Here is a 24,916-nt window from a genome sequence, read left to right on the forward strand (position 1 = left end):
TTAACATGAGGAAAATACAGTATGTCATCTGGAGCTATCTAAATAAATCTGAATTGCAACATTTATTATTTTGTATCAATAGCTAAATAAAAGACACTCAGATCATTTATCTGTTTTGAGACTTGGTTTCCAGATTTTGCTTTGTGACCCCATTATCTGTATCGTACTGACCCTCCTTGTGCGTGCATGTCCACCATAACATATTTTTATATATACTGTATACACATGCGCACATACATGATTTCATTTTATTTTCTTCATTTGGTGTGACCATTCATTGCTCAAAACCCAAACAGAAATAATTTCAGATGTTAGAAAAAGAAGGGGTTTGACTATTGTCAAAATAATATTTAAATAATTGTTTCATCTGATTTAAAAACAGTAAAACAATGTAATTTTACAGTCACACATTGTAAAAGTGTGAATTAAGTTTGTAAAACCACAGATTTTTGATGTGGGTATTGTATATTCGACATTTGACTTTTTTTGACACGTCAGCTTGTCAATTAATGTTAATAGATATTATCTGTAACTTAACAAAACAGGAAATTGTAGAGAATAACAGTTCAATCCAAAGTCTTTTGCTGTGGATGGAGATTTTTATCTGGTTTCGTCTTTTCTGTTCTTTTTTTGTTTTTACAATCAACATGGGTGGGTGGGTGCCCACCATGGCTCAATGGGTAGAGTGGCCGTCTCTACCCATTGAGTTGGAGTACACTGCAAATGGGGGGTCGCGGTTCGATCCTTGACCTGGAGAGCTCATGTCGAGGTGTCTCTGAGCAAGACGCTGAACCCCTAACTGCTCCTGATGAGCCGTGGTTAGCACATGGCAGCTTCCCCCATAAGTATGTGAAAGCAGTTTCGTTGTACTCTGTATCATGACAATAAAGACATTTTTACTTCTGCTTTTAACATGTGCATTAATAAAAAATAATCTGTAATGCAGTAGATATCTATAATTTAACAAAGAATGGAAAATCGATTTCTACTAATAAATGTTTATTTATTTTTACAGCAATTTCTCAAGAGTCATTTTCACATGTAACAGTTTTGGGGATTTTCTGTTCAAATTAATGGATAACCTCCACAATACTCTCATATAAACAGTAAACAAAAATCTGCATTTGTATATTTAAATTACACACACGCATGCTTTTTTTGCTTGTTTGCTTGTTTTGTTTTACTATTAAAATATGACATATACATACACAAATAATACTGACTTATTTAAAGATTAGCAAAGTCACTATCATGCAAGAAAACACCTGAAATGACGACGTGAACGTCCATGAGGCCGTTTAAAGACAAAGTCTTATTGAATGTTATATAACGTCACTGGACAGCCCAGTTTATGAGTTTAACACAACAGCTGTCCATCAAGTAAAAACCAGCAAAGGCTCATTCTATTGGTGCTTCTTTCATTCTGATCAGCCAATCAGGGAGGGGAGGCGGTTCTGCTGCTGCTGCTGCAGAGTTTGAATCTCTGCCAGCAGTGTGGGAGCTTCTCCTCCAGCAGGCTCCACTTCACCATGATTCATGTGTCTGCGTGAGGTTCACCTGGTGGAGGCTGCCATGGATGTGCACCCACACCTCCCACTCCCACTCACAGGTAGGAAACACACAAGCACCCAACATTTCACAGAAACTCTTAAGGCAAGGCATGACAGCTAAAAGAAATGAGGATGTGTTAGAATGTTTGTGATTTTGTTCAAATTACATCCAGGGTCATGGTGAAATCCAGGCCAGAGACTGTCCGGTGGATTGTAACAACAAACAGGGCAGTGAACTGGAATGATCTGAATTGTGAAATTAAAGTGGAACATAATTACATATATGAATCACAGAGCTGAGCCAAACAAGGAGGAGGCCTTTCCAACACACTCAGACGCGCACACATGCGCAGGGAATCATCCACCCACCAACACCAACACCAAGAACAATCAGTCCTCAGTGATAAATGCCAGAGTCTCTTCCTTCCAACTTTCACACTATCTCTGCAGGAATATTCTGGTTTGGACAAATGCAGCTCTGAAGAGAAGCAGGATTGCAGTTAAGTAATTATTTTTCTTTGCTTTGTCTAAATGTATTTAGTGTTTCTTTAACTGTAGGGTGGTGAATATTTTTTGTTGGGATTATTGTAAAAGAGCACTCATTAGCTGCTTGTGTAACTGAATATGTTCATTTTGTAGCTTTATTCGAAGATATCTATGGTATCTTTGGATTTTTATTGATTTGTTTTGGTTTTGGAAAGTCATTTAATCTTGAATTAGCAATAAAAAAGCTAATTTGAATCTATTCTTTTACATAAAATAATTTTCTAAGTGATGTTTTTCAGTAGAATTTTCTGTGAGTTTCACACAGGGTTTTATCTTTTCTTATCTTGTCTTTTCTTGTCTTATCTTTCTACTCACTACACATTGTCATTTTCATAAAATCCCTGCTTGCACTGTGATATTTCATGCACATGCTCAGCATAATGTTAATTTATGCTTTTTTGCTTCACTTATTTTAGTGTAAGATAATATTCTTTCAGCAAAATGACATTTTATAGTTGTGTATCAGTCCAGGAGAACACAGACCCATGTTAATATGAAATGAATTAAGTTAGTTGTGTAACTGTGCAGTGCTGCTCCTAATGAATTGAATTGTGCTGCCTCATAACCTATTTCTGTCCCGGTAAAATAAATGTAATCATGATTTTCTTGCTCATTTTTGGCTGCTGCTGACCCACTTTTTCCATAATCGGTGTTTGTTTAATGGGATTTAAATGGCTGAAAACAAGAGTGGTTCAGTGTGATGTGCTGAGCTTCACCTGGAGACGATTCTGAATAAACTGACTGCTTCAGTTTCACGCTTTCCTCCCCGACTCAGATGAGGCAGCAGGTGTGGGTGAGATCTGACGAGGCGCGTGGGACTGTGGCGTGACCGAACCAGAGCCAGAGATGAGGACCATCCTTCCTGTGTGCGGAGGCAGCGATGGAGGGGAAGCCCGCAGCCTCCGCAGCCGAGTGGGCAGGATGAAGAAGCTGCTGATGCTCAGACCGAGTCCCTGCGTGGGCATCCACATGGACACAGAGCCCGGGGTGTGGCTCAGGAGCTTCCAGTTACTGGACACCGATGGACAGGTTGAGGTGAGTTTTGGGTCTGTTGGACATTTGTTGTGTTTTACAATTTCATCTAAAGAGGTTAAGCTCAAGTGTTGCAGAGCATCCACTGACATAACACAAAGAAGTCCATGTTAATGCACTTGGGGTATGCAGCTTTCTGTCAGAGGTTCTTGTGGAAACACAGAAATATGAATTTTACTGAGGTGTTTCCATATCACCAGGACACATTTCAGTGCAATGTGATTCACTGTGATATGACATTAACCATCAATTGGGAAGTTTGTAATTAAACTTGTGAGATTTGTAATGTTTAAGGCTTGAAATGATTTTAAATCTGCATTACGGTTAACATATTTGAACGTTTCAACCTATTTGACTAGCAGAAAAGTAAAGTACACTAGGACTAGTGAAAGATAAATCCATGCTTCTTTCTGTTAGTACTGAGTTGAAATCATCCACTAATTATTTGTAATACCGATTGATCAGTTAAACATTCTCCAGAGTTTCTATTTGGGCCATCAAATTTAACTAAATCCAACAAATAACAGCCATCATTCGTCATCCTGAGCCCAACACAACATCTTTAAATGCCTTTTTATGTCCGACTAACATTCTAAAACCGAAAGTGATTCAGTTTACGGAAGTTCTTCTAATTAGCTGTTATTTTCGTAGTGAATCATTTAGTCTATAAAATGGGAAACAATGGGAAATTCCTATTACAAGTTCCCAAAAGACCCAAAGAATATTCTTTCTATTGTCATAGAACACCATCATAGACAAATAAAAACAGGAAATGTTGATATTTTAGAAGCAGGAGTCAGTGTTTGTTTGTTTGTTTTTGAAGATTTTGCATTATTTTCTAGATTTTCCATTGACTCCTTCAAATTTAACAAAATTTCAAAATTTCCAAAAACATCATCGATCATAAGTCATCATGAGCCCAACACATCTTCAAATTCCTTTTTTGTCTGACCAATACTTTACTAACAAATATAATATAATATAATATAATATAATATGTGACAATAGCTGTCCAGAACCCAGAGAATATTCTTTATGCTGTCACAGAAGCCCGTGAAAACTATAACAAAATCAAAAAATTATCAATTTTTAGAAAATGGAATGACAGATTATGATTAAATTTATAGAAAATTAGGACCCCAACTGTTTCAGAAAAGATTTACGATAAGGCTTGACGCCCTCTTTGACTTCAATCTGGGAATTATTTGGGCTGATTGTACTGCTGCCGTGTGATGCAGAAACTGCATCCACTGTCATGTATTCAGCCATTGCTTACGTCAGGATTTTTTTTTTGTCTGGGAACTTCCACTATTGTTCCAGTTTCTTCCTCTCAGATCGTCAACAGCACCAGCAGCTACTTAGCGAAACTAGAGACTCTGCAGGAAGTGTAGATTATATTCTGGTCTTTCTAGTGAGAAAGAGCCTTTTGATGGTGTGAATTCCTCAGATCTTCAACCAACATGTTTTTGCATGCTCGTTGCCTTCACCTCGTCACCCACTCATGTGTCTAATCAGAACTAATTGGGGTCTCTGCTGTCGCTGCTGCTGCTCCTCCACTCTTTTGTTCAGCCTTTGTAGAAATAGTGGGTGGCATCGACAAACACGAGAGAATGATTGTAGACTTTTATTTCGGAGAGAGACGGAGACTCATCAGACAAACAAAGAGCTCATTCTTCCCTTTGTGCTTAATGAGCAGCGGACAGCTTGATTACAGACATCCCATCTGCTCAGCTTATCTGTGTTTCACTTTTTTTGGCCAGTTTCTCCAAGTATGATATAAGCGTAAAAGCACAAGGCTCTAAATGTCCATCTTCATTTTGCATTTCCTTGAAGTCATAACCTCTTTCTTTCAGAACAAAACAGACCAGTTTTAGGCAGTATGTCACACCACACCTAGATGCCACTGGCAGGAAGGTAATCTAGAGGAAAAAACTGTCCCAACTGGATTCTTTTAAGGCTGAATGCGTCACTTCAGGCATGTTGAAGTTGGCCTGGATTCAGTTTCTCGCCTCCAGATAATTCATTTTGCATTTAGTCTCTTCCTTCAAAATAGAATAAACACTTTCGGAAAGGAGCAAGTTGAAAGCTGCTACAGAGAGTTTAAGGAAATTGAATTAATTTAAAGTTCATCTTTTAACTTTGTGTGGCCAGCAGATGACCTAGTGTCATCTTTGCAGAATTATATTAAGAAGTAATATATCTGCTGTTGTACAATCCATGAGTAATGCTGGAATACAAACGCACTCAGTCGTGTTTTACAATGATCACTCCTACAACCAGGTCAGCAGTGTTTTGGACAATGAGTCAGTTTGCTTTGATACCTTAATTCAAGTCTGTCCACAAAAATATTGCATCAAGTGTTTGAGAATCAAAGCCATTTTTTAACAAATCTATATATATAGAAGTAGGACAGTCGCCTGATGGGCAGTTTCATAGTCAGGTGCGGAATGTTTACTTTGTACTTCATCACAGCTTATAGAGATTAAAGGTTTGCCGTTGTTTCCAGGTGTTTGACTCATTTGATCGATGATATGATTTCCTAATAAGTGGGCGAAATAGGCGTCAATGCAAGTGGGAGGCTGAAAAAACAAAGATGATCTATCCGAGCGAATGGACTGCTGTGGAAGAGATAGATGTTGCTATCCAAATTATTTATGGACCTGACTCTAAAACACTGTCACACATGGATGTTAGTGCTGTAAAGCGTTTTAATATATTACATGAACAGTTAAAAGTCCATACCAGCACTCTGGTGGTTTCTGGAAGTAAAGATGAGGCTGCACTTTTAACTTTGTCCGCTGTAAGAAAAATGAGGCTGTATTTATGACCAATAAACGCTGTTCACATCCTTTACTTAAGTGAAAGTGCAAATTGTTAAATTAAAAGTTCTGCACCGAAAGTGTTGCTTGAGTAAAAGTTTGAAGGTATTATCCCAGAAATGTGCTTAAAGTATTAGAACAGGAAGGAACCAAACTTAATCTCAGACATAGGAGTAAAAATGCTACTCAAATGTCATTCATGTGATTAAACATATAAAATAAATTAAAAATGTCACAACTGAAAATGAAGCAGTTAATTTACAATCATCTCAGTTGTGCAAAGTCCAAAAATAATAATGTCCCAAATTCATGTGGTAAAACTGAAATGACCCCAAAATGTAATGTGTGTACACGACAACTAAGGTTGTCTAAGAATGACTGCAGTAAAACAAGAGCATGATTGTGGTGTTTGTTGCAATAAGACTTAATACCTTGTTATGATGTACAGATGCTACTGTTGTAACTAAGGGAAATTTTCAAACCACGTTTAGGTGATTTATTTACTGCCTCTACAACAAGGCTGCGCCTAATCGTTGTCGATTCATCTGTTGATTCTGTTTTTGAATAATCAATTAGTTGTCCAGTCTACAAAATGCCTGAAAATAGTAAAAGATGTTGATCATTGTTTTCCAAACACCAAGGTTAAGTCCTCAAGTGTGTCTTGTTTTGTTGACAACCCTAACAAGTTCAGGAAGGCTGCAGAATATATCTATTAAGCATTGTGTGCTACAGTCAATCTGCAGGAAACACCATATGAAGTAAAGCAAATGAGCTCAACTGTGATGCTGCAACTTTTTTTGTTGCTTGATACAAAAAAAAAGAAAACTCGCAGGATTTACATTTTTTTTGATGATTAGTCTACAAGGTAAATATCCACAAAAGAAAGATTTGGCTTCAAAAAGAAACACAAAACTTGACATTGTCTTGCAATTTTTGCCACTACATGATATATCACAAATGATATGTTTAAGCATTTAAAGCAGCACCACAAAGTGCCACAAATATAAAGCCTGAATATCACCCAAAGCTAAAAACTTTTGCTTTTTGGCTGCCTAACACTTTTGGAAAGTTTCACAGGAGAAATGTACTAAGCTTGACTTTTCATTCATCCATGCATCCATCATTTACACACTGCTTAATCCTCATTAGGGTCATGGGAGCTGGAGTCTATCCCAGCTGACTTAGTGTGAAGGCAGGAGACACCCTGGACAGGTCACTAGTCTATCACAGGGCTACATATAGAGACAAACAATCACACTAACATTCACACCTAGGGGCAATTTATAACGATCAATTAACCTCAGCATGTTTTTAGGCTATAGTAGCAAACTCCGTGCAGAAAGATCTCAGGAAGGCCGAGATGCGAATCAGGGATCTTCTAGCTGCAAAGCAACAGTGCTAACCACCGAGTCACTTAGCAGCCCCACTTGATGTTTTAAAAAAATGTATTACAGTGCCTATCATAAGTATTCACCCCCTTTGATGTTTTACCCTTTTATTGCTTTCATAAATCAATCATGGTCAATAAAATTTAGCTTTTTTAACAAAAAAAATTATTGGAAAAAACTCTTTAATGTCAAAGTGAACACAGATTTCTATAAAGTAATGTTAATGAAAGAAAATTATATAAATGAAAATAATTGTTTGCATAATTATTCACCCCCTTCAAGTCAGTATTTAGTAGATGCACCTTTGGCTGTAATCACAGCAGTGAGTCTGTGTGGATAGGTCTCAGTCAGTCTTGCACATCTTCCCACTGCAATTTTGCGCCATTTTTCTTTGCCAAACTGCTCAAGCTCTGTCAGGTTGCGCAGGTATCGGGCATGAACAGCCCTTTTCAAGTCCAGCCACAAATTCTCTATAGGATTGAGGTCTGGGCTTTGACTCGGCCACTCCAGAACATTTACCTGCTTCTTTTTTAACCATTCCTGTGTAGCTTTTGCAGTATGTTTTGGATCATTGTCTGGCCGGAAAATAAATCTTCTCTCAAGACGTAGTTCTCTTGCAGACTGAAAAAGATTGTCCCCCAGGATTTCAGTGTATTTTGCAGGATTCATTTTGCCCTCTATCTTTACAAGCCTTCCAGGTCCAGTTGCTGAGAAACATCCCCACAGCATGATGCTGCCACCACCATGCTTCACAGTGGGGATGGTGTGTTTTTGGTGATGTGCAGTGTTTGGTTTCTGCCAAACATGACGTCTTGTCTGATGGCCAAAAAGCTCAATTTTGGTCTCATCAGACCAAAGAATCTTCTTCCACTTGACCATGGAGTCTTCCACGTGCTTTTTGGCAAACTCTAGTCGAGATCTAATGTGACTTTTCTTCAACAGTGGCTTTCTCATTGCCACTCTCCCATAAAGCTTTGACCGGTGAAGAACCCGGGCAGCAGTTGCTACATGCACAGTCTCTCCCATCTCAGCAGCTGAAGCTTGTAACTCCTTCAGAGTAGTTGTAGGGGTCTTGGTGGCTTCTCTCACTGGTCTCCTACTTGCACGGTCACTCAGTTTACGAGGGCGGCCTGATCTAGGTAGATTCACACAAGTGCCATATTTCTTCCATTTCTTGATAATTGATTTCACTGAACTCCGGGGGATGTTCAGTGCCTTGGAAATTTTTTTGTAACCATCCCCTGAATTGTACTTCTCAATAACCCTTTCCCCGAGTTGCTTAGAGAGTTCTTCTGTCTTCATGGTGTAATGGTAGCCAGGAATACTGATCAACCACTCTCTGGACCCTTCAGTCACAGGTGTTTTACAACTCAATCACTTGAAACACACCCACACCACTCAGGTGATCTTCATTTCACTAATTGTGAGACTATTGGCAACAATTTGATGGACCTCTATTGAATTAGACCATTAAATTAAAAAGGGGGTGAATAATTATGCAAACAATTATTTTTATTTATATAATTTTCTTTCTTTAACATTACTTTATAGAAATCTGTTTTCACTTTGACATTAAAGAGTTTTTTCCAATATATTTTTTGTTAAAAAAGCTAAATTTTATTGACCATGATTGATTTATGAAAGCAATAGAAGTGTAAAACATCAAAGGCGGTGAATACTTATGATAGGCACTGTATGTATGCAGATGTACTCCTACAAAATCACCCACAGTACTTTTAGAGTGATTAGTGCTTATGAATTCAGTGGTGATCCCTGTATTTTTTTCATATTCAAGTATATTTTGCAAATGTCAGGTTTTTTTTTGGCATTCCTGATATTCACTCTACCGTCACAGTGTAAACAAAACCAACATACACACATTATGACGCTACTAAGTGAAAATTTCTACACCCCCACCCCAATAAATTGTATTTTTTTATCCAATAAATCAAGTAATTGTTTACCAAAATAGCTGGCAACTACTTTCATACTTGACAACTAAGTGATACTCTACAGCATGCTATTTTTGCATCGCTTGCAAGGCACTGATCTGATGAGAGTTTTTACTTTTGTCCAGTAGTACTGCAGGATTTCAAAGTCTAATCAAATTTCAAATGGAGTTTAAAACAACCTTAACTGACCCACATGCTGAAAATGTTATGAAGCAGCCAGCAACAAAAATACATGAAATACAAAAAATAAATAAAGCAAAACAAGAGAACAATTTGTAATATGTTTTCTACATACAGAAGAATCAGTATTTTCTACTCATGGTACAGTCTGTGCAATATCAAAGTTTTTCTATATAAAGAAAAACTTTGTCCAATATTTCAAGTTTCTACATTAAAGTAAATCTGTTCAATATCTGAAGTCTCTACATAAAGAACAATCTATCCTCTGTGATGCTGTAACACTGCAGATTTCCCCACTGTGGTATTAATAAAGTTCTTTTTTTTTTTTAAACCTTACCTTCAGTATAAGGCATTAAGACCATAAAGTCGAACCTGAAACAAAATGAAACATTTATGCCTTGAGATTTTTCTTAAAATTTTCAGTGGAGAATTTACATTTCTTTGAAAGTGGCACAATATTGCAAAACTTTGAAGTTGACAAGAGGAGAATCTTCAGTTTAGAAATATCAGCATCAGAATCAGTTTTCCAGTCTGACCCTTACATGTAAAATTTGCATGAAGTTTCATAATAAAATATGATGCTATTCACTTCTGCATATCCATTGGTCAGCGGCCATAGCCCCGCCCATACCTGTTCATTAGCCCCGCCCACTGGGATACCTCTCTTTCTTCGTCTGCCCTCACTTCATTTCCTCCACGCTGTCGCTGAAACCTTCGACGTCTGGACACTTAAAATTTCTTCTTGACATTAGTTGCAAAAATGAACGTCTCAGGCGACTTGAACTGTCGGAGGTCAGAGTTAAATCCTTAATTAACTGCCTTCACTTCGGATTAATTCTCTGCAAGAGCCACAGAAACACAAACATGGGGAAATGGCACCTATCTATGGTAGGTTCATCCTAAATATAACATTTTACTTTTTTGCCTTGTGGCGCTGAGCTGGAACTTTAGAGACAGTGTTTTTCTGTTTCTGAGTGTTGTCAGCTTCATGTGAGCTTAATTCTGTGTCAGCAGCACAAACTCTGATAAAGCTCTCATTCACTGCAGTGTGGCATTGTGTTGTGCTAACGCTGGTTTCTGTCAGGTGTTTTTAAGCATGATCTGCTTCCATTGTTGCACATGTGCTACGTAACTCTGTGATTACAAACCACCTGCATGGACACATGTTTCAGACCAATCAATGCTCCTCATTCCAGGCCTGTGAGTGGCAGGAGAGGAGGTGACACCCAGAGAATATGATTCATTTAGTCAATAAACCCTACATTATGAAGGCAGTCAGCTGTATTTTGAGCGGATGGAAGAAATGTATGTTTTTGTGTGTGTGTTTTTAATTGTCTAAAATCATTTTCTGTAGTGATTTCAGTGCTGTTCCACCTTTGCCTTATGTCTGGTTGAAGTTGTGGCTATAAATATTTATTTAAAAAAAACAGCTCTCATACACTTGCAACAGCATATTCTGCATCCAGTTCTGCTTTTTCCATTTATGTGTGACTTGTACTCAAGACTTACTCTGCAGTTTTGCTCCATCTCTCTGAAATTGATTTTAAATAAATAAATACACTGCAGACGGAATCTGTGCTTTGCTCGGAGGAAAATAGCAGCTAAATCTTTATTTTTCAGCTAAACGTTACAATGATCTTTCTGACTTTGCCATGTGGTCTGATGCTAAAAATCTGTCCAATGCTGCTGGGCTGTAATTTAATGTTATTAATAATCAACATAAGAGGATGACGTTGTCATGTGGATGTGTTCATTTTCTCATTTGTTGTGCTTGGGATAGAATAAAAATTTTTATTGTCTTTGCATTTTTGCAACAAAATTAGTCAGTATCTTTGTGCATAATGTATAAAAACAAGATTTATAAATAAAATTAGAGAATAAGAATTTGATTCGTGAAAAGCAGCCAAAACTGTACTTTTATAAGAAAAAAACTGATCTAGTGCTTAACTAAACAGCAAGAAATACAACTTCCACCTTTCACTATCCACTTATCAGTGTTTCTCCACAGTTTGGAGGCAAAGAGTGTGAGTCAAGTCAGAATAAAACTGAGGAAATTCCAGGTCAAACTGTGTCACGGCTCAATTAATTGTCCCTGACGTGTTTGCTCACATAAACAAGGACGCCAGTGAATACTTTCGTGTCCAGTTACGAGATGTCTGTCTGTCTGTGTCAGGTTTCAAGGCCGGGTCATAAGCAGCATCTGAAAAATGAGGTTAACGGACGTAAAATGCAGCTTGAAGGCAAGTTATTGCAGATGTAGGCAGCTGTTGAAGAAACTCCACAGCTGCTGTACTCGATTCATGCAGAGGGAAATTTGCAGCATCATCTTATTCCTGCAGTGCAAGTTTTTGCACTGATTATGATCTGATCAAAAGTTTCTGATTGTACACATTTTCCCTCATAAAGTTCACTGATTCTTTTGGGGTTTCTGCAGCACCTTAAAGTCCATATCAGGTGTTTGGTTCCATATCTGCCACATCTTGATGACCTTGACTTCCTTTCTTTGCAGGACCCGGTGCAGGAGTGGGGCGAGGAGGAGGAAGACGGAGCTGTGTTTGGCATCACGCTGCGCAGGGAGCCCGTCCTGCCCAGCTCGGACACGACGGAGCTCCCGACAGCTTTGGGCTTCGTCCAGTACCACACAGTGAAGGTGCGCAGGCTGAAGGCCGCCACGCTGGAACGTCTGGTCACCCACCTGCTGGACGGCGAACACCGCGAGCTCGACTTCATGCCGGTGTTCCTGTCCACCTACAGGGCCTTCACCTCCACCAGCACACTCATTGAGCTGCTGTTTCAGAGGTGAGACACTGTCAAAAATAGAGGCTCTGCAGACTTTAGCTGTCAACTGTGCTAGCACAAACCATGAGGGCTCAGTCAGCTGGTCTGCAAGGCCACATATGATGTCATTGCTGCTGCTGGATTTAGAAGGATCCACTAAGATTTATGCTGGAGGAGCAAGGAATAGGTTGATGCCTTATTTATGCTACCAGCACAGTTCACATATTTATTTCCTTACTCTTCTTAAAGGCAACATGTAGGAGTTACTGGATGCCTTAAATTTTTCCTGTGAGACAAAGTATCTAGCTACCTCTATTCATCTTTCTATTTTGTGAAACTGACCTATTTTCTTTGTTGCCAAGAGTTACATTCACGTGCCTGCCCCTGCAAAATGACACGCTGCATATTTCATGTTATTTAATTGCATTCAGCCTGAACAAGGCTAGCAGTTTCTACTAGTTTCCAGTCTTTATGCTAAGCCAGGCTAACTGGCTGTGGCCACATTAGACCACAAAGCGAGTAAGTGCAGTTACTTTCTGACAAGAACATCTACATGGCATGGATTTGAAAGAAAATAAAAAAAATATATGAAAGTTACAACAAAGCAACTTTGATCACATCTTCTTGTATATTTTTCAACTGGCTGAATGAACTAACTCACTGGTTTCCCTTTTAGAAAGTGGAATGAGTTAAAGGTTCTTATCAGAAACCAGGTGCAGATAAAAAAGCTTTAGTATTTGCATGTTGGCTTATTGACACTGATTTGTTATTCCAGTGTGTGTGCTGCTTTCGTCACTGTATACAAGTGAGAGCTGGACTTATGCGTAACCAGGTTTTTACCACCTACCAAATGCACAAATCAATTTTCAAAAGGAGACGACCTCATTGTGTCGCATCAGTTATTCGCAAAACAAAACTCTGTTGGCATGAAGCAGGTTTTCTATGACGGGTTTTATCATCACGAGTTAAACAAAGCAATCTCAGCCTTTGTTCCTTTGTCCAAAATGGTCACGACTCCACCCTCCACACCCAGCAGAGGAGCTGCTTCACATGCCTCATTCAAGTTTTAATAGGCATAACCTGCAGGAATGTTTTTGAAGGTAGGGTGAGATTCCCCCAAGAAAAGTAGAAATGAGTAAAAATTTTTAATCATTTTGGTAAATAGATGATTAAAGAGCTAGAAGAAACTTGAATTCAATCAGCTGCTTGCAGCTCACCTTTGCCCAATGAGCTGTAAATGTCTGAGAGTGTTAAACTGTGGTCATTAGGTCTGCTGACTTGATGTATTATTTGTCAAACAGTCGCCCTCATGTCTGCGGTGCTGGTGGCAACAGGTTTCCGATGATCTTTATGGTGAAGTCAGGGCTAAGTAGGAAATATGTTCTCCCTCCTTCACCTTAGAGGATTATACTGATGATGTCACAGTTTGCTGCTGCTGTTAAATTATAACACATCAGCACTGTAACTGGATAACTTCTCCATAAACTAGCCTTTATTTGTGCAACTTCCACTGTCTTTAATTTGCTCCTCCACTCTGACTGTTATTAAACTTTTAATCCTACAATTCTCTTTTGTGCCACATTTCGGTGCGATAAAAACCATCGAGAGTCCTGTAATAAAACTTGAACCAGGCTCCCGACAGATGAGACAGCATGGCAGCGTGCTTCAGTTTTACTGCACGTGTACTTTATGATGTTGGTGTTAAGCCCCGAGGGAGACATTATTCTGTTTACACTCTGTAACAAGGCCACAGTGTCCCAGCTGATTCAGGGTGTTGCAGGACATTTCCACAGGATGGACAGTGAGGCACGTTCAACCCTGAGATCTTTGTTGTTTACAGGATATTTTCTGTCATCACTTACTCCCCATATTGTATCTTTATGTGGGGATAATTAGTTAAAATCAGTGTTGTTTTGTGTCAAAATCGCTTGCCTAGAATTTTTTTTTTTCGTGAAATGGCTTGGATGTAAATAAACATTATAGCCTCCCTTGGAATGTGCAGATCTGTGAAGTCTGTGAAGCTGCTTGAGCACACCAGCTCACCTACAACTCTGCTCAGCCACTGTAGAACTAGTCCAGACCACACTAGGGCATGTGAACAGACTGTAGAGAACAACATTTGCGCTCCTCTTTTTCTGACCTGTGTGCTCAACTCAGTATGGCTCCACTCCAATTTCACCCCACTCCACAAAAGCCTCTTACTGTTCGCTCCAAAAAAAAGCGACCCGATTCATCTGATCTCTTCCTATATTACTTTAAACATAATTTAATTTCATATAGATATACAACAACCCAACTTAACTCTTACAATTATGTGTCTTTGTATTCTGGCGTGCTTTGATCTCATGGTGTGAGTAGTACCATTAGAGCAGCAGTTTTAGGGCAGAAATGCTTAGTCATGGTACTAACCGCTTATTGCTGTGCTTTCTGGCATGTGAAAACCACCATATGGACGTGTCAACAGAACTACAAAGCTTGACATTAAACAGAAGTCTTTCATTCACATTTTAGCTGCTCAGTAATTTTGCTTCCCATTTGCCCCACAGAGAAGACTCAATCACCAACCTGGATAACACCGTCTGCCCTCGCAGGTGAGTTCAGCTGAGCGGTTTTGGTAATTCTCTCCAACTTAACATTGTTGCACCTTTTTCCCCAAATGCTGGTATTTGTTTCTTACCCATGATACAGATGTCCTCGAGGCCTCTGGTAATCCTGGGCAACACCATAATTAAGACTTATTAATTCCCCCATTGTCTTTCCTCAGTACTTTAGTCCCAGTGATCCGGCTGTGGTTGGAGGAACACAGTGAAGACTTCCATGAACCTCCTCAGTATCGGGCCCTCCGGCTGCTGTGTGTCCACCTCCACCGGCGCCTCTGCTTCAGACGTTTAGCTCAGAACGCAGAGATCCTGCTCAAGAAGCTCCAGGAACAAAGTATGATAGAAAATTATATACATGATGATGCATAACCAAAGCAGATGAGTTTCAAATACACTGAAAATGTTGAGTTTCAGAACATCCATTTGTAATTTTCTTTATACTGTCAGCTCCAGTATTTTGGTTCAGTGCAAAAGATTATCCATCATTCATCGAAAATAGTAATGGTGATTTTTCAAAGCTGAGGTGTGTAGATGAGAGTTACAGCAGTTGAATAGTGAGATACCTATTGAGCTTTATATTAACTTCAGTACTCTGTTTGTTTTTGCGTCATTTTGGTGAAAAACAGCAATTTCAGCCTCAAATATTTAATTTCTTTAGTGTCGGTAGATGAGCACGTTTGGATGTCATTTCTGACTTGGTGTGTTTGATAGATCGCATCCAGCCTGCGTCAGAGGACGACAATGAATCATCGGAGCAGGAGATCAGAGATCAGCACGATGGAGGAGAGTGGGCCACTCAGGAGGAAAACAAATTCGACTTTATGGACTCTCCTGTGAGAGACGTGGCAGAGCAGCTGACAAGACTGGACGCTGTAGGTTTCGTTTTCAGAAGCTTTTATGTTTTGTGATACTTGACAGTGTTGGAGTCACTTCTTAAGACTATTTTGTATCTGCTGTCCTTCATTCAGGAGTTGTTTGTCAAAGTGGTGCCCTTCCACTGTCTGGGCTGCGTCTGGTCGCAGCGTGACAAGAAGGAAAACCGCAACCTGGCACCAACAGTGCGTGCCACCATCTCGCAGTTTAACGCCATCACCAACCGTGTCATCACCTCGCTGCTCTGCCTGTCCTCATCCAGCCCTTCCACTTCCTCCCCTATCTCATCGCCCTGCTCGTCCTCTGCCTTCCTGTACCCGTCCACCGCCCTGAGCTCCCCCCGCTGCCCTCGCACCAGCCCCGCCTTGAGAGCACGCATCATCGAGAGGTGGATCGCCATCGCACAGGTCAGGATCAGGGAAAACTTCAACAATTTCATTAAGTGTTTGCAATCAAGTGAAACTTGAAGACATGACTGTGTTTTGTGCCTCTGCAGGATTGCAGACAGCTGAAGAACTTCTCCTCTTTAAGAGCGATTCTTTCAGCCCTGCAGTCCAATGCCGTGTATCGCCTCAAGAAGACCTGGGCAGCTGTCAGCAGGTCAGCCAACGTTTTCAGCATGCTGCACATATTTAGAATAGAAAATACTGACTTTGCAATTAAAACTGTCCTAATATATCAAATAGGGAAAGCATGGCAACCTTTGACCACCTGTGTGAGACTTTCCCCGATGAGAACTGTGTGCTGACCAGCAGAGAGATCCTGGTGGAGGTAACTTCATGTGTTTTCTACCCAAACACAGATGAGATTATGTGTATAATGCTGGCTCTGGAGGAGTTCTGTTGTTATTTCAACAAAGTCCTCTTCAGACAAGCGATAATTTACACTTCATTAGTCTGTTGATGTTACTTCAGCCTTTCATTCTGACAGAGGTCACTTTTATGTTCATCAAAGCTTTGTTCAGACGTACTAATGAGAGTGGCAGAGAGAGCCAAGACACATGCACAGCTTTTGTCAAATGCGCTAAACTGGACCGTACATTCACATTTATTGAGCTACTAATAAACAAAAAATTACCTAAATTGAGGGAAAACTTGTAAACCTAGAGAACAGGATCGGTCAGAATCTTGTAACTCTGTGATTTTCTTTGCTTCATTCAGATGAGCTGTCACACAGAGTCACTTAGAGAAATTATTGGTGGAGTCCTGTGCTCCAGGACAACTGTGAGAAAATAGTTTTACAGTAAAAAGAAGTCTAATCACTAAAGTCTAATTATTTTTCTGTAAGTAGTCGCCTAACCATTGTGTACATGTGGTTCACATGAATTTACATAGAATGTGACTGCAAATCATTAATTCAGTGGCACAAATTCTGCACAAATTATAGATAAAACATGCAGAATAAAGTGATTTTGAAAATGTATTTTAAGTTTAGATTCGGTTTGTTTCCCTCAGTTGAATTGAAAATCACACATAAGTTCAATGACCCTCAGAAAGTTGAAAGTCTGACAGTTCTTCCTGTTTTTAATTTGTCTGGCTCTGATAAATGATGTAATTTTGGTGATTATCTTTTAAACATGATTCACTTTTCACATGCGGCAGCAGGTTTTGGGATGTTAGACCTGTTAACCTGGTCCTTACTGAATTAATTGTACGTAGAATTACTAATAGTCAGCTAGTTAACTGCCCTCCTGTTAGCTTTTATAACCTGTTGTTTTTGGTTTATTTCACATAACTGAATGACTTCTCAACGTCCAGTTCATCTGCCACTCTGTTTTTCTGTTCTGAGAGCCGTCCACTGTGGAAAATACCTGATATGAATGTGTATTTAATGATACTGCGTTTATCAGCAGCAGAAACTCATTGTTAGTGGCCAGCAATACGGCTGCACATAAAAGAAGCTAGCTGGGTTTCAATATTAACCAGCAGCTATTAATATATTTAGTACATACTGTCTGTAAGTGTCCAGATGCTTTTAACCAAACTCGTCCTGCAGCACAGCAGCCTCCCACACCCACAGCACCCTGTTAGTGGGTGCTCAACCGTGAGCGGAACAATTATATAACATGCCAGCTTTGTTGTTGTCTCGCATTAGCATCTTGATTTGTGTTTATTTCATCCCATCAATGCTGACTTTGTCCCCTCTCTGCAGGATGGGAGTCACCCAGACAGCAGCGCTACCTCGGACTCCAAATCCCCCAAACTCTGCTCTGAGTCCAGACAGACGGTAAGAAGATTTTCAGCATTTTGTTTGGTTCCTCAAATTCAGTCCTGTTTGACCGCCAGAGACCTTAGCCAGTAAAAAAACGAAAGGCTGAGGTCTGTTTTTCATCAATTCTTCTTCCTTAAAAAGTCACGTGTTCAAGCTGACGTCCCAGAAAAAAAACACCAAGTTCCCTCTTCTTTTCCAATCTGAGTATTTAATGGAAACACTTCCAGCTCACATGACTGCTAGTGTTCCCCCGTACGTAGGCAAAGACATAAAACCGAACATGTGTTTCGCGTTTCCCACAGTTCATCAGTTTACTTAATCTGGGTGGAGCTGTGTATGAAGCGTTTTATGCCCCCATATTTCCTCTGTTTAAATAGTCTCAGGTACGTGTGTGTTTCCACGTAAACTAAATTTCTACGTTGTTCATGTGGATACATTACAGAGCTCAGTATATGGACCTCTCACGTTGAGTTCTGGATAATTTCCTATAATAAAAACATTTAGGGGATCACCACTGTAATAAAATATCTGCAGTAAATTAGTCATGAGGTGGTTACATTTGTTGATTTTTGCATTTTGCAAACAAGCAGTCTAACAACTAATTACCTGTTTACAGTTGCAGCAAGCGGTTGCTCTCAAACTCTGACTGCGGGAAACACTTTACTTCAGCCATTTGATTCATAGTTCAAGTTATTATTTAGTTAATTACCTTGAAATTTTTATGTGTTCTGGTTCCACTCTACACCTCGGAACCCTATGCTACACCTAGACCCTTCAAATTAAAAAAATAAATGCTGCTAAACATTATGCTGTTTATGCTTAAAGCAAAGAGGATCATGCTGTTACTGCTCTACTCCAAAAACTGTGGAAAGACTTTCCCCTTACAGTCAGAGCAGTGGAGTCAATGACACAATTAAAAAGCTTTTTAAAACTATATGTACAGATTCAAATCAAATGAAACTTTATTTATAGAGCACTTTTCATACAAAGAATGTAACACAGTGCTGTGCAACATTTAAAAACAAGAGGACCCATCCCACCCTCCCTCCATATATGCACACACACACACACACACACACACACACACACACACACACACACACACACACACACACACACACACACACACACACACACACACACACGACCACTCTCACCACTGACTGTAGATTGGCATTTGGATTTATTTTATAATGTCATTTCTAACTTTATATTGTCATTTTAATGTTTCATTGTTGTTGTTTTTTTTTTTTGTTTGTTTTTTTTAGAGCAGCTTATAATTATGGTCCTGAAAGATGCTGTAGAGGTATAGTTTATTGCTATTATAGAAATTCAGGTTTTATTTTGTCTTCAGAGCCTCAGCAGTGGCATCGTACCGTACCTGGGCACGTACCTGACAGTCCTCACCATGTTGGATACAGCTCTGACCGACACTGTAGAGGTGAGCTCATTGTTTGTTCGTCTTTATGGCAGTTTAGTAGTTTTATGATCCCATATAACACTTTCCTTGTTTCCACAGGGTGGACTCATCAACTTTGAGAAACGCAGGCGGGTAGGTGTCGCCTCCTAGTGGTGTCTTACCTGAACAACTGTGATGGTTTTTAGATAATGTGCTCTGACTGAAATCTAGTTTTAATACGCTGCCTTTTCCTTGACCAAGATTTTATTGTTCCTCCTCACAGGAGTTTGAGATCCTCTCTCAGATTCGGCAGCTTCAGGCCTCCTGTTCTCACTACAACCTTCCAGTGAACCCTCACATCACCTCCTGGCTGCAGGCCCACACTCTGCTCACAGACCAGGAGAGGTGAGAAACATACTGAACCAAATGCAGCAGTAAAGATTTTAAAGTAAGTTTATCCACAGCTGACCACATCTCTGTTCTTGTCTTGTGCAGCTATGAACTGTCTCGTGAGCTGGAGCCTCCAGTCGACCCATGTCCCGCCTCCCCCAACTCATGGAGCAGCCGCCTGCTCACCAAGAAGCTCGCCTCGTAAGTCCTGAAGGCCACTTTAATGGAAAACTTGTCAGAAATGGATGTAGTTTAGTTACTTTAGTAGATGAATATTTTTTTTTTAGCAGCATTATTCCAGCAGTTAATGAGGAAACGTTCAAAGAGGCTGCGTCACTCAAGGTTTAAAAAGTCCTTGAAAACTGTGTCCGTCATAGTTCATCTAAAAATGACAAAATATGGCTTTCAGGTTAAACTCTTGAAGTGAATGCTATTTTCCTAACAGAAAATTCAATATTTTTTATATCTTTAGTGTAAAATTGTTGAAGAAGTAAACATTAATTCTGTGAAACCCAAAACCCACCAACGGTTTTAGAAGTCACGTTACTTTAAATCAATGCCAAAATTTGTCAGAGTCAAAGACTTTATAAATGAAGAGAATCTGTGGATCTCAAAATTTCTGATGCTTCTTGAATGACCCACTTGTCTTGTGTGGTTCAGTCTGGCCAGATATCCAGAACAAGCTTTAAATTGTGATTTTCATCAAAATCGGGTTATTCTGTATGTTGCATTTAAAAATTTCCAAAAATAAGCTATATGCACTAACCAGATACTTTAAGAAACAAAATAATCTGTCCTTCATGGTGCAGCTGTAAAGCCAGTAGTAACCCAGCTGTGACCAACAGTAACATGGTCACATTTCAGGGACTTTTTGACTAAACTGCTGGCTGTCTATAGAAAGAAAAGATAGAAGACAAATTAAAAATTAAGTAAATAAATATCTCAAGCATGAAGAGTCGCCCTTAGAAAAATGCTGCACATTGATTCCAGTTATGTGACATTTGTTTAAAAAAAAAAAAAAAACTAATCAAAGAATTTCAACTGTATGCAGTTTTGTTTTCTAATTTATGGCATTATTACTGGGTCATACTACAAAATATAGATTTTTGAGGTTGTTGTACTTCTAGTCATGGTTGTCCTGTTTCCATAGACTTTCTATTGCAGTTGAAAAACGAGCCCACAGTTTGAAATAAGGTCACAGGAACAAAACACATTGATACTGTGTGGGGTTTAGAGGTTCAAAGCTAGAAAATTAGAAAGCTTTGTGTCTTTACAGGAGTTGCTGCTATGAGTCAATTTTGTTGCCAGTTTTTTTAAAAGATGTATTTCACCAGTGAAATAGTGCTCAGCTTATATTTGTGTGTGCAGGTTGCGAACGGGCAGCGACAGCTGCCTCAGGAAGACTCATGCTGACCAGATCAGTGTGTCATCTTCTGGCTCCAGCAGTTCAGACATGGAGGATCTCACTGTCCCTCAGCCTTCACCGCTCAGACTCAAACTCAAGGTACCAACAACTATCAGTCTGCAGACTCCTGTGTTTAATATCAGATCGTGTGGAGGACAACAGGGATGTAAATACGTTCATATTCTCTTCTTTCAGTCTCTCTCGGGCTCCCTTCACAACGTGACAGAAGATTTCTCCTCCATGTCCTCCAGCTCGTCCTGCAGCTCCTCACATCCAGACCTGAGCTCCTCCTCTCTGGTTCTGAGTCCAGAGTCTTCGTCCAGCTGCTCTCCTCAGGCTGTGCTGCCCGTTTACAACAAGCAGGTCGCTGACTCCTGTATCGTCAGGGTCAGTGTGGAGTCTGTCAGCAACGGAAACGTCTACAAGAGCATTCTGGTGAGTTCTGTAATCTGCGGCACTTCAAAGGCCAGACAGACGGTCGTTCTAAAAATGGAAAGCAGAAGAGTCAGGACTGCTTAGTGAACTTTCTTACCCTCCTTGTGTTGACAGAAAACTGACACACTTCATTCAAGAGGATTTAAATCAAAGGCTACTTTGGAGCAAAATGTTTGTGCATAATCAGAAACAGTTTAGGACTCTTTGGATTTGTAAATAGTCTAACATGTTATCAGTAAATCAGTGTTCACCATTTTTCCTTTATGTAAATTTACCTTAATTTTTCTGGTACTTTTCAAAAACAAAGTTGTAAAGTGTATGTCACTTTACACTCATGCTGAGAAACAGATTTTTTTCACATGACCTGGTTATAATGTTTGGTTTTTTGATGAATTTTTAAATGAGACATGGAGAATAAAGTGATTTTGATAAAATGTCACAATTTTAAGCCCAGATTTGTGAAAGTTTCCTAATGAAGCAACATCACAGCTGAGTAGTTGAAGAACCACATGGAAGTCTGACAATTCTTTGTTTTCACAGCTCTGGCTCTGATAAATGAGGTCATTTTAGTTTGTTTTTTTTTACATTTATTTTGATACTTTTTTTTAAAGATAACTTGCCTTTTAATCCTGTTGGTGCATTTCGTGGTTGAGAGGATTAATAGGTTTCATGAGTACAGATGTGAGGTACTGATTTCTGTTGGATTCTCTGCTTCATCTGCAGCTGACCAGTCAGGACCACACGCCTCGGGTGATTCAAAGAGCTCTTGAAAAGCACAACATGGAGGACGTCAGCTCTAATGACTTCCGCCTCTGCCAGATGCTCAACAACGGAAAAGGTGAATATCTTCTCCCCAGGCTTCAAGCAGCCTGAACTTTTCTGACTGCTGGTAGAACTTGCTCGAAACAGAGCTAACTCCAAAGTCCTTTAGACCAAGAGCAGAACTTTTTAAACTGTGTGTATATAAAGTTTCTAAATAGGGTAACTGTTTTTGCTGGTAAGCCGTGACACGGTACAAATCATATATAATGTACAAATCCTCTGGGAAGTTGTATTTGAAGCTGGTTGTGCTGAATATTCTGAAGCTACAAGACGAGCAGCATAAGATCTTAGTTTAATCTTAAAAACTCCAGCTTTGAGCCTAATAGTCAATAGGGATGTTTTCTTATGCACCAAAAAGGAAAATCATTCTTAAACTGCAACAACTGGCTAAATGTTTGCCAGTATTAGAGCTGAAAGCAGAGAACCGTTTGGCTCCTGTAAAACCAAAAATGACAAACTACAATCTAAAGAATGCAAAAATCAATATTTCATAAACCACAGTGCAAATAAACTGCCAGACATGATGATGTTTTGAGGAGATGTAATCATCCACAGCTGAAAACCAACTGCATATATTTTCATTGCTTTTAAATTTGCTCTCATTGTTTTCAAATGGGTTTAAAATGGAGGCAGTGCTGCAAATCCTTCTCCATAATAACCTGAGAAGCAGATAAATCAGGTGTAGTGAAACTAAACAGCGGCACTTCATCGCTTTATTCCTCTTTCTGCCTCAGAGCTCCAGATACCTGACAAAGCCAACGTATTTTACGCCATGTGCACCACGGCCAACTATGACTTTGTCCTGCGCCAGCGCTGGAAGAGCCACGGGAGACATCTTGGCTCTTCTTCCAGCCCTGGAGCTCAGCCCAAGAGCCGCCACGCCAAGTGAAGAGCATCTGTCCCGGTTAAACGATAAGAGCACAGCTGGAAGGCGGAGGAGCTGCACATCTGCAACAGCAGCACATCTGTGGCCGTTATTGTCACAGTGCAGCAGATAAGAGCAGCTTCGCCACAGAGACGCCAAGACTTTGACTGAAACGTAACCTGGAGGAGCTTTTGACAAGATGTAGTTCATCAGAAGCAGCACTGCAGCGTGTTGGAACATTTTAGGGAGATGTAAACGGATAAAGAAGAAAGAATCTGAGTCACAGATTGTTGTTCACCCAGGAACTTCTCTCCTGAGATAAATAACCGTAGTGCACCAATAATTCCAGTAAATGTCTGTTTTTGCACACCAGGATCAGCTGGACTGACAATATTCCTGCATCGTAACAGTAGAAAATGTAGAAATCGGTTTCTTGTCTGCGACTGGTGCAGCAGATTTGGCACTTTTCTTTCAACCTGTTTGGCTGAATGACTAACAGGAGGCACTGACACTCTCGAACACACAAAAAGAAGCAAAGCCTGAAAGGACGAGTGACAACGGGACGTTTGCTGCTAGTTGAAGAGCAAGCAAACAGATCTGGGTTGAATGTGGAATCTGCACTTGGAGAATGGTGAAACTCCTCCAAATCAAATGTGTGAAAAACACAGTTTGGACTTCAGGCCTGATGTGTTTTCTTGAGAGTCGTTAAGTATTCAGCCGTCTTCTAGTTTAAATATTTTATTGTGAGTTAATATAATTTTATCAACATAAATTATTTAATGCATTTCAGTATTCCTGCTTTTAGAGCAAAGGTGGCCTGATAAAAATGTGTTTCTGTGTCTGTTTCTGGTCCACCGCCGTCCCCTCCAGTCTTCAACGATATGCTGTTTTCTTTCACAGATCTTAACTTCCTTTGGTTTTTGGAAGCTCAGCTCAAGTTTGTATCGGTGTGAATGAAGAAAGCAGATTTTTACTGTCTGCTGTGGTCAAATGAAGGAAAATTTATGTGAGAATATGCAGTTGCTTTGTCCAAATTGAGGCATTTTTGTCAGGGGTTTAATTTTACAGCTGACATGAGAGATTAATGTGAATTACAGGCAGTTAAAGAACATTAGGCCTTCGATAAAGAGAAGGAAATCCAGTAGCTCCTCTGCCTGTGTCGCTGTGAATGAGATGCATCTGAAGAAGGGTTCCTGTATGTGAAGATTACGTGTCCCTGCATGCGAATCAAGTTTGACACATGATGTGAGGTCCTCCCCAGGAATACCAGGCAGCTTTTCACAAGTACTTGGTGTGAACATCTCTTCAATCAGCATGTGATAAGATAAATTCACATCCCTGCTTAAAATTGACTCAAAAATCATAGGCACTCTGGTGAAGTCTTCTACAGGATTTTACATCACTGGCTTTGCAGCTGTTGCAGTTGAATAAAAGTCAAGTTGAAGGAGGTTTGGCAGCTGCAGCAAATGAAGGAAAAGTCTCAGCTGCTGTGTCCGTCCGTGTGTCACATTAGCAGGTGTTCAACATGTTTCTGAAATTCCATGTTGCTGCACAAACATATTTTTGTTCTTTTTTTTTTTAACAAGACTCTTCATTTTTAAAGTTTAATGTAAGCACTTATTGTATATAATTGGCATCAAATGCCCACTAATAAAGTAAATCCGCTATTTA

At 39.7% G+C, this 24,916-nt stretch overlaps 1 protein-coding gene across 1 annotated transcript; it reads left to right on the plus strand.

The window, feature by feature from the left end:
* The first annotated feature begins 1,499 nt into the window (after positions 1-1,499).
* On the plus strand, positions 1,500-24,916 carry rgl3a (ral guanine nucleotide dissociation stimulator-like 3a). The gene is made up of 19 exons (XM_022205218.2): positions 1,500-1,609; positions 2,001-2,049; positions 2,872-3,131; positions 11,977-12,266; positions 14,792-14,836; positions 15,010-15,179; positions 15,557-15,717; positions 15,814-16,125; positions 16,215-16,318; positions 16,405-16,489; positions 17,870-17,944; positions 19,284-19,370; positions 19,449-19,481; positions 19,612-19,733; positions 19,824-19,919; positions 21,087-21,222; positions 21,319-21,558; positions 22,282-22,396; positions 23,115-24,916. Exons 3-19 carry the CDS (start codon positions 2,943-2,945, stop codon positions 23,267-23,269), a joined length of 2,415 nt encoding a protein of 804 aa, XP_022060910.2. The 5' UTR covers positions 1,500-1,609; positions 2,001-2,049; positions 2,872-2,942; the 3' UTR covers positions 23,270-24,916.

This window comes from Acanthochromis polyacanthus, chromosome 3 (assembly GCF_021347895.1).
Source record: "Acanthochromis polyacanthus isolate Apoly-LR-REF ecotype Palm Island chromosome 3, KAUST_Apoly_ChrSc, whole genome shotgun sequence".
Classification (NCBI taxonomy): domain Eukaryota; kingdom Metazoa; phylum Chordata; class Actinopteri; family Pomacentridae; genus Acanthochromis; species Acanthochromis polyacanthus.